Raw genomic sequence first — 10,367 nt, 5'->3', positions numbered from 1 at the left:
TTTTACCAAATTCTCAATATAATCTAATTGTTTTCCTAGTGTATGAAGACTGATATTTGTATAGTTGTTTTGTTCTACTATCATTTTAATGTTTTTTGATGAATTTTGTTTTCCTACATCAGGAGCTTTCATTCTTAAAGGATTTGCTTTTATTCCAGTATTTTTTGTGAAGATATTGAACCTCTATTAAAAAAGGATGTTGGGATTCAACTTCTCCTTTATTGGTCTCGCCATCTAATATTATGTTTTATTGTATTAATAGATTTTGAATAATATTCTTCAAACCATTCAAAGAATTTTTTATGAATTTTATGGATATTCATGAATTCATAATATTCCCGAAGAATGTTTTCTTTTTTATCATTATAATTTTTAAAGTAATCATCTCTTTTTTGTTTATTTTTATTGGAATAGAAGTGTTTTCTACACATTTCTTATTGATCTCAAAAGATTTTTCCTGAACAAATATTTCTGAATTTTCTCTTTGTCTTGCATTATTAGTCATTAATGAGTATGTCGGTGACATATTAGGTGAATTTTGGGGACTCTCTTCCTGTTTGGCATAGATAGGTTGAGCTATATTTGAGGAATTATTTATTCCTTATAAATTAGTTCTAAATGTTGTTGAGGTAGAAGAGATTGGGGCTCTAACTATCCTAAAATCTGTCGTTTGTGTCTGGATTTGATTTTTCTTCTAAATTTAACCTCCTAAAAGCTGTGTTGGTACTTCCTATTTCAAAGGAATGGCTTGGAGGCATTCTCTGTGGCCTGTTGAACATCAATTCAATTGTGTCATTTTGGTGTTGGGAAATGTTACTTAGTGAAGTGTTTCTAATTGGAGTTGATGTCACAGGTCTGTAGCACCTTCAAGTTTCCACCTATCAGGAAGGTTGATTTCATGTCATTGTATTGTTATTGAGATTGTAGTATGAGATCTTGAGCTATCTATTTCTATTAAGAGAGTTTCTCCTTTTGGGTTTTGAAGTAAAACATTGATATTAACTATAGAATACATAACTTTGAAGTGGAGCCAATAGACTAAAGCTAGTACTTCAGATCTATAAAGCATTTTGTAATTATGAGTATGAATTTGAAGGGTCAAAGATTGTAAAATATTTTTATCAGTTAAAGAAACCATAAATTTTGGGTAACAATTAAAATATATTGGGCGAAGACATAGGCTTGTTTATATAGCTCCTAATAATTAGTTATTAAACATAATGTGCCTTTGGTCTCTTAAAGACAATTAAAATTGAGATATTTTAGTGGCTTCAACATTAAGAAGTTTGACACCAACTTGGACTAATCCAAAATGGACATATTTATATTTTTGTTCTTTGAGTTTATTAATGATGACTTTATCTAATAATTGGATTGTTTCATATTCTTTTTTAATAGGTAAACTCCTTTCTTTTGTTTTTATAACGTAACTATAAAAAAATTTAAATTTCTAAAAGTTATTTTCTTATAAACTTGGTTTGTTGGAACTCTTGGGAGAGTCCAATTATCAAATCTTTGGGGAATATTTACATAATGTTCTTCTTATTCATTATCGGTATTATTTGAGGTTTGGTTAGATTCTTAGGATCGATTGGAAGCAAAACTTACGGAAAAATTGGTTCTTCAAAAGAAGTGAAACATTCTTTATTTTCTTATTTCCTATAAGGGGGCTTCTACTATCAGTATTTCTAAATTACTATAGTTGTCTACAATGATACTGTCATTGACACGCCTAACCCATAACTAACTGAACTATGTATCAATACTCAATAAAAATAATAATACATTAATAAAGACAATTAAACTAAAACTTAAAAATATTAAAACCAAATTAAATATTTTCAAAACTTAGAAATAGCTGCCGTGATGGACTCTCGTATATATGAAAAAATTTTAAAACACAGATAAACCCGTAAGAAAACGCCGAGCGGTAAGTAGAATATAAAATATAGATTAATATCTGAAAATTTTAAAACCCTAAAAGTAGCACGTGAAGCTATACATGACACGTGCCAACAACATATGATATTCTACCATTTCACGTCCTTTTTAGCCACTCTTGTCTGTCACTCGCTTGGTATTTTCGCCGTTCATTTCCATCTCTCTCTCTGTTGCCGACGCGCCAAAGCCCTAGAAATCCCCCCGTCCGTACACTCCCTTTTCTCTGATCAAATCCTTCAATCCAATTTCAAGGTAATTCTTTCCTCTTTTTTTTTTTTTAAAAGAAAATTGTTATTCCTTTCAACAACTCCTTTTATTTTTTCCCCTTTACAAATGCTTAATATTCTTAAAATCCAGTCCAGTTGCAGACTAGCGGAGTCTTCTTTTCCTGACTTATACATACACACACACCCACGCATACATACACACATATGCATGTTAGTATCTGGGTCTGTTTGGTTGCCGAGAAACTCAAACCCGTAATGAAAATTCAGTTAGAAAAAGTTCATTCCTTTTTATTTTATTTTGATTCAAGAGACGTGAATTCTTAGAAAACCTCAATTGAGCTGAATCCAATACGTTTAGTTTAATTTTTTTAAAAAAAAATTGGGAATCACCGAGGAAGAAACCGATGTTATTATTAATTATTATTCCTTTCATATACTTTTCTCAGGGAAATCCGTTTAGTTTTAAATTATTTGCGAGAAAATGAGGTACTTCTTTTTCTCTTAAATGAAAACATTTCTTTTGGTGATTAATTTTATCACCAGGAATCTAGCCTCAACTGTTTCATAGATCTTGACTCAAATTGTTGTTCTTGATATTCTTTTTTTAGTGATTGCTTCAGTTATGATTTGTTACATATATATACTTTTTGTAGGATTTGTGGATAAATATTGGAACTCATATAGTTATCTTTTCATAATTTAAGTCCATTTTAAATTTTTTTGCTATATTATATAAATAAATATATTTTTCATGTTTAGTTGGTATTGAAAAATTACTTAGCTTGAGGAGTTTAAGTAGATCAAATATGGTATTAAAGACGGTGATCATCTTTCATCATGTGGGGCCTTCTTACCATGTCAATAATGAAACTTTTACTACTATTATGTTATGTGATTTCAATGTTCTGTTTGATTCATCAGCTTGGCTTCTAACCCCATTATTGATGCTGTATTGGCTGCTTATAAAGGAGAGAAAAAGAAAGGATCTAATTGTTTTTTTCATATTTTGCATTCCTTGAAATGTCCTAAAAAGAAGAACAATTCATGTCTATAGCCAGCTTTAAATTTGTTCTTCGGTTCTCCTGCATTTAAATATATTATTTCAATGAAAACCTATCACCTTCCTGCACAAACTAACTTGTGTTTAGCTCTCCTCCTGATACTTTGGGTTGATCCTACCTCTGACAGGACTACTGTTTGCTTTGGCTGGCTGATGAAGTTTGTTCTCACTTTGTTCCTGGAGTAATAAGATTATATTTCCATCCTGGTTAGCATATTTATTCACTTTATTAAATACTAACAGTATGTTTTAGACATTAGAGGTCTAACGCTTTTTATAAATGGGCTGAAGTTAGCTTGATTAGAAGCTAATTTTGTTTTTCCAAAGTTTTAGTCTTTGCTTATCTTAAGTCTAGTTGCAGTTTATTTATCAAGCCTCAACTTTCTTATTTCTTTTCTGTAACAGGATGGTGGAGCACCATGATGCTGTTCTAAACTTGTCAGGTCGCACGGGTTTACCTTTTTCTGCTTCAACTGATTGGCTAAAGGGTTAAAAACACTTTTAAGCTAATGGACCGTTGCGACACTTCAGGATTTGTTAGTGGGGGTGGGATTTGCTCACTCAACGACTTCTAACCTTAGTTTTGTGGCTAATTGTCTTCACCCGGAAGTCAGGTTGACTGCATATTGCAATTGGGATTTGGTCTGCATATAGTTATTTGGCTTTTGCTATTTGCTAGATGGACACCAGGTTCTCACACTTGGGTTTTGCTGCTAATTATTCTGCCAATGCCTTCAAGATTTTGGGTAGTTCAATACAAGTTGGAGGAAATGGGGCTGCATACAGCACAGATACTGATCTTCGTCTTGATTCCCCTGGTTCTTCAATCCCTTGCAGGTCCACTGCAAAAGGAATCAAGAGGAAGTGGAGTTTGATGGATGGCTCTATCGGGGAGCAAGTTGGGTCGTTGTTGTCTCTTGGGCTAGGTGTCTCCACAAGTTCCTCAGACAGCAAGGGGAGTTCAACAACTGCTTGCACTACCACATCTTCAGCAAAAGAAGCAGATGCAGAGTCCTCAATGGATATTGAATTGGACTTTACCCTCCATCTTGGGAATGAAAAGGTAATCAACCCCAAGAAATCTGCTAGTTCAAATCTCAATGGACTGGAATTGCAGCCAAAAGTTGACCTGGAGTTAAGTCTCTCCACTGGGCCTTCTGAATCTGAAATCACCGGTGTCTATCTTAGCTCTTCTCCTAATCAGTCGGGTATGGAGATGTTCATAGCTGTTGACGGCCCCCCAAATTCTGATGAAGGATCTACCTCATGTTGCTCGAAATCTGAGATTGGCTTGCCACGATTGCAGAGTTTACCAACAAAAGCAACTAGCATGCTCTTCAAGGAGGTTCCAAGAAACATTGATCTTTCTTCCATTGTTCCAGACCTTTCTTCAAGTATGATCACCCCAACAAAAAGCTCAGTCACCTGCACTTCTGGGATAACACGGCAACAACAGCCACAACAACGCAGCTCTAGTTCAAAGGTATGTCAGGTTGAAGGATGTGGAAAGGGGGCCAGAGGTGCTTCTGGTCGTTGCATATCTCATGGTGGTGGCAGGAGGTGTCAGAAACCTGGCTGCCATAAGGGGGCAGAGGGCCGGACTGTGTACTGCAAGGCCCATGGTGGCGGTCGGCGATGTGAATTTCTTGGTTGCACTAAGAGTGCAGAAGGTCGGACTGATTTCTGTATTGCCCATGGTGGTGGTCGGAGATGTAATCATGAGGGTTGCACTCGAGCTGCCAGAGGTAAATCTGGACTATGTATACGTCATGGTGGTGGCAAGAGATGTCAAAAAGAAAATTGCACGAGGAGTGCTGAAGGCCTCTCAGGACTCTGCATTTCACATGGAGGTGGCCGTAGATGCCAATTTATAGGATGCACAAAAGGGGCACAAGGGAGCACAATGTTCTGCAAGGCGCATGGTGGTGGAAAGCGGTGCACATTTCTAGGGTGTACCAAGGGTGCTGAAGGGAGTACCCCTTTCTGTAAGGGTCATGGAGGGGGGAAAAGATGTGCATTCGAAGGTGGTGGGGTTTGTACTAAGAGTGTGCATGGGGGAACCAACTTTTGTGTAGCACATGGGGGAGGTAAGAGGTGCGCTGTGCATCAATGCACAAAGAGTGCTAGGGGACGCACTGATTATTGTGTTCGCCATGGTGGGGGCAAAAGGTGCAAGGTTGAAGGGTGTGGCAAAAGTGCACAAGGTAGCACAGATTTCTGCAAGGCACATGGTGGAGGGAAGAGATGCTCCTGGGGCCACCCAGGGTCAGAATATGGCAACCAACATTCTGGTCCCTGTAACTCTTTTTCAAGGGGCAAGACGGGTCTCTGTGCACTCCACAGTGGGCTGGTTCAGGATAAGAGGGTTCATGGCGGTGATACAATTGGGCCTATTGTCCATGACCCTAAACTTAGCAAGTCTGAGAAGATGAAAGAGATTGTTACCCCCGAGGTTATGAATGTTGACATCATGGGAAGTGGCACAGAAGCAACTTGTTCGGGTTTGAATCAACATAGAGTTCCAAATCCCTGCAACTCTTCCGTGGAAGGAGGCTTCTCTCCATTTGTTCCTGAAGGTAGGGTGCATGGTGGGAGTTTGATGGCAATGCTTGCAGGTGGTTCTGGTCTTGGTTCAGGCAACTGCGAGGGTTTGGCTGGTAATCCATCAGAGCCAAATAAATCTCATATGGCACCTCAAAAGTGGATGTAACTACAACTTAACAACAATTGTCAAAGTGGTGTTGGAAGTTGGCCTCCTTTTCATGCTTGTTTGTGTCCTTTGCGTTAGTCCCTAAGTGTTAGAAAGTCGTCGTCATTCATTGGTCTAGATAGTGATATGACAAATATGGTGGAAAATGTAGGAAGGGGATATAGTTAGCAATTAATCAGGTCTTTGTTATTTATTGTAAATATGTAGATATGTCCAGCAGGTTGTTGTGAATACAGGTAGTGCCTGTATGGTCTGTCTGTTCGTCAAACATCATGATTTTAATAAGGCTTTCATTGGAGTGTTATTTTGGTTTCATCATCTCTTTAACTTTTGTTACAATATCAAGTTATATACTACAGACCTTCAGGCTTTGAACTTTGCTATCTTTGAAAGTTCATCATCTGCTTCCACCAAGTTGTCAACCCTAACTACAAATTCAATGAGTAATGAAGTAAAGGTGATAAGTGATAATGCAGCAGTGCTCTCGAGTGCTCTCATCTGCGGCAGCACAATGTCTGTGCTAAAACCACATGCATCTACTTCTCTAGATGGCCAAGAATGCAATCTTCGCGATTGTTTCCTCATCACCTAGTGGTACATTTTCAAATCCGATAATTGATTCAAGCTCTTTTCAATGCTTGCGCTGTCGAGATCATCTAATGGGTCCTGGAGGTTATATGGGGTCAATGACACAGCATGTGAAAGCTTCTGAAGTGGCTTGGATGAGTTATGGGTGGCAGAGGAGGGTCACAATGGGCGGTGAGGAGCTACGAGTGCATGTCGATGGCACGTTGGAGTCACTCGGTTGAGCTGTGAACCCTCTTTAACAAGGAGACTTTGAGGCTTCTTTTCATGTTGCAAATGTCTTTCCCCAAGCTCCTCACTAGCTCTGCGGCCTGGTTTGCTGCATCTAAGATCTCCTACCAGAACATGATTCGCAGGTTGTAAGGTGCCTGAAAAACCATGGAAGAGGAGCTTAATACAACGGTAATTTTCATTTACTAATGTTTATATATCACAAAATCCTTTTCAACCAGGTCATAGGAATCTATTTTGTATGCCGATAATTGTGGTACCAGAACAAATGCATAGCATATAATTCCTAAACAATTTGGATTCCTTGTCCTTTTCAACTTTTTAGTGTTCCTTTATTACAACAAATCTAGACCCTTGATGTAAGTGTTTTAGTTGCATAACCTTAGGCACAAGGCATTATTCCTAGGCTGCTTTCCTTTGTAATGGTAATGCAATACACATAGTTAAAAGAAACTTGAACCCGACTTCAAAAACTAGCTTCCCATGAATGCCGAGATTGAATACCTGAATCTCGGAGTGAAGAACACCATGGAGTGCCATAACCTCATAAGCACAGTATCTCAGAACTGCTCCAACTTTAACATACTCTGACCATGGATAAAAGAAGTGTTGGACCATGTGGTGGCTCCCATTTTGCTGCATTCGCCTGATGAAATTTTGGAACTTGAAGATTGTTTCAATCACTCAAATGGTGATTAGGAAACATGCAAATGCACAAAAAGAAAATTTACCAAGGACTTGAATTTGGCCGATGAATTCAACGTGGCTGATGGCTTGGCATTTTCGGTAGGCAGGTTCATCAGGGAACTCATCCAACAACATTGCCTTGGTGAATTCTTGATGATCTAATCCCTCATCTTCTAAATATTTCTTCACACATTCTGAATTTCCATTATAATTGAGTTCTTTATCATCGGATCGGATTAACAACGTGCTTAAAAACTTCCATTAAAGAGAGATTTATTTACCTTCAAGAGCAGCAGCCAGCAAGTTAAAGTTGTCGACAAGCTCTTTGAGTAATTGCTCCCCAGACCGTATAGGAAAAACAAGCACGTTCACGAAGACTGCCACGAAGCCTCCGATGGCAATGGAGTAGAGCCTATCCATGGCAGTTCCAATCGGGTTCCCCATTCTGTATCCGGAGACAATTATCAAGCAATAGGTGTAAAGTAAGACCCGGAAACCGTATTCGTAAGGAACAAATGATGGCCATAGTTTCATGAATGATGTAATAGCCCCTGCACATAATTGTTCGACATTAGCATATATACATTTCTTCTCTGTGGATGATGAAATCGAAGATATACTACCAATGAAGAAGATGCTAATTCCAACTATTATAGGCTCCACAACTCGGTCGGTACGTAGAACTAACTGAGCAACTCCAATAGCTAATATTCCTGCAAGCAAGCTTCCAAGTGCTCGGTTGAATCCTCTATTAAAAGTTGAACCTTGGCAAATTTCAAAACAGGTGTTAGACATTTCACATTATGAATGTGATACATACATACATACATACATACATACATACATACATACATACATACATACATACCAACAGTGTATTCAAACATCATGGCAACAGTGAGGATGGACCAAATGATATCGGTGCCAAAAATTTCATAAGGTCCTTGTACTAGTATCAACAAAGAAACCAGTAGAACAGCAAGTACAACTTTGAATTAAAATGTTACTCTGTTACTATCTTCTTTGCAAAATTCCCATAAATTGAATATCCATGATTTGCAGGAAAACCCCTTGCTTTCTTGTGGATTTTTAGCTTTAGAAGCTGTTGAATGTTGATTTCCACACTACGCCTCTTCCCATTCATTCTCCAATCAAGTAATATAACTTTGCTTCAAATTCTTGGTATTGTTGAGCTGGTTTTTTAGTTGAATTTCCTGATTAGATTTTCCCGGAAAATTATGAATTACTACAAGAATTGAGCTTGGAGGTGGATGTGTATGGAAGCTGGTTTTAAAGGGGGAAAAAGAAAAGAATTATGCTGCAATAATAGAAAAGTAAATGGAGCTTACAATTGAGGATAGAGATGCTTAAGCCTCAATAATGTTGCATGGATAGAGAATTAGAATCTAAAATAATTCCATTGCAAATGCATATTTCAATACCCATTTTAACTCCTATAAAATATATTTCCTTTCAGTTAAAACATCTCTTTTAATCTCTCAATTTTCATATTAAGTAAATTTGTCATTCTCATAAAAAAATCATATCAATTTAATCCTTTCAATTTTGAAAGTGAAAAATTAAAATAACTAATAACAAAATCAATAATTTTCATCTATTGTATATAATTTTAATTAATATTATTAATAATAAATAAAACCCTTAATGTTTACCTATGTTATAATTTTATACTAAATTTTAAAATAATTACATTAACAAAAGTATAAATTTTAAAAATCTAAAAAAATTTCAAAAGGATATATAAAACAACTTTAGCTTTATATATATATGTACATACATATATATATAGATGGGATGTGTACACTTTGAAAGTTGAATTTTTAAATTTTTCAATAGGAAAAGAGTTTTATCCTAATGCACAATTTTCTCTGATAGTTTACATCCGTCTACCTGGAATATTATAATAAGGTATATCCATATATTTAGAATATTTGAACGTGTTGAATATAAGTGTCAAACACGGTCCATATTCGGAGATGAGGGTGGGGTATTTTAAACAAGAAGCTTAGACTATTGAGATTAAAAAAGAGCTCTCACTTTCTCCATTAGGGGAATATTTTACCTTGTGTAGGCTGTCAAGATTGTGTACAACTTGTTAAAAATAATTAGACATTGAATTAGAATTTGGCTAAATTAGCTAAATATGTCCATAAAAAAAAAGTTAATTGGTCAAATAGACCCCTTTTTTTTTATTTAAGGAAATAGGTTATTTTTGGAGAAAGAAAAAGTTGGTGAAAGCGCGTCCAACTGGATAAGCTTTCTTGTTGACATGTCAAGGAAAATACGCCCAGCTGGGCGCGTTTTCTTTGTAATTATTGGAAAACGCATCCATTTGGGCGTGTTTTCCCTGACATGTTAGCAGAAAAGCTCATCCAACTAGGTGTGCTTTCACACACTCTCTCTAAAAACGACCTATTTCCTTAAATTTTAAAAAAAATAAAACTATTTTGCCAATTAATATTTTTTCAATATATTTAGCTAATTTAGCCTTAGAATTTAGTCAGTCCTCCATTATCTCCCATATTCCGTTATGTTACTAATGTTTTTAAAATAATATATATTTTATCAATAAGTGTTAGATGTACTGTCAAGATATATTGTGTTTTTAAACGAGAATATAAATTTGAATTTCGGAGATGATATGGTTAAGAAGTGCAGTCACAAACTTTAAATATAAATAGTAAAATAAACATGAAAAATACTAATATATGTATATATGATTAGGATATATATATATATTTCATGTATTCCTTATATCTCCTTGTATTCGTTGGAGACGAATCAATGCTGGAATTGTATCTTAGTTTTGACTATACATTTTTCAAAGCATAGATGAACCCTAGGTTGACGTGCATAATCATAATTTTTCTAGTTGAAATATTTGATACCTTTGTTCTCCATAAAC

At 36.1% G+C, this 10,367-nt stretch overlaps 1 protein-coding gene and 1 pseudogene across 2 annotated transcripts; one reads left to right on the top strand and one right to left on the bottom strand.

Moving 5' to 3' along the window:
• The first annotated feature begins 2,038 nt into the window (after positions 1-2,038).
• On the top strand, positions 2,039-6,242 carry LOC105788259 (uncharacterized). 2 transcript variants are annotated; one of them, XM_012615061.2, is made up of 3 exons: positions 2,039-2,193; positions 3,357-3,435; positions 3,634-6,242. In XM_012615061.2, exon 3 carries the CDS (start codon positions 3,908-3,910, stop codon positions 5,936-5,938), a length of 2,031 nt encoding a protein of 676 aa, XP_012470515.1. In that variant the 5' UTR covers positions 2,039-2,193; positions 3,357-3,435; positions 3,634-3,907; the 3' UTR covers positions 5,939-6,242. The 2 variants fall into 2 exon arrangements, with proteins under 2 accessions (XP_012470515.1, XP_012470516.1); XM_012615062.2 differs by lacking the exon at positions 3,357-3,435 and having other exon boundaries at positions 2,052-2,193.
• Positions 6,243-6,301: 59 nt separating this feature from the next.
• Positions 6,302-8,682, bottom strand: LOC105788260 (aluminum-activated malate transporter 9-like; annotated as a pseudogene).
• Positions 8,683-10,367: the final 1,685 nt, after the last annotated feature.

Source organism: Gossypium raimondii, chromosome 2 (genome assembly GCF_025698545.1).
Source record: "Gossypium raimondii isolate GPD5lz chromosome 2, ASM2569854v1, whole genome shotgun sequence".
In the NCBI taxonomy this organism is placed as follows: domain Eukaryota; kingdom Viridiplantae; phylum Streptophyta; class Magnoliopsida; order Malvales; family Malvaceae; genus Gossypium; species Gossypium raimondii.
The sequence above is the reverse complement of the archived record's forward strand: the minus strand, read 5'-3'. Positions and strand labels throughout refer to the sequence as shown.

What these genes read in the sequence shown, in the direction of transcription:
- LOC105788259 (XM_012615061.2), top strand. Translation starts at nt 3,908, where the DNA reads ATGGACACCAGGTTCTCACACTTGGGTTTTGCTGCTAATTATTCTGCC.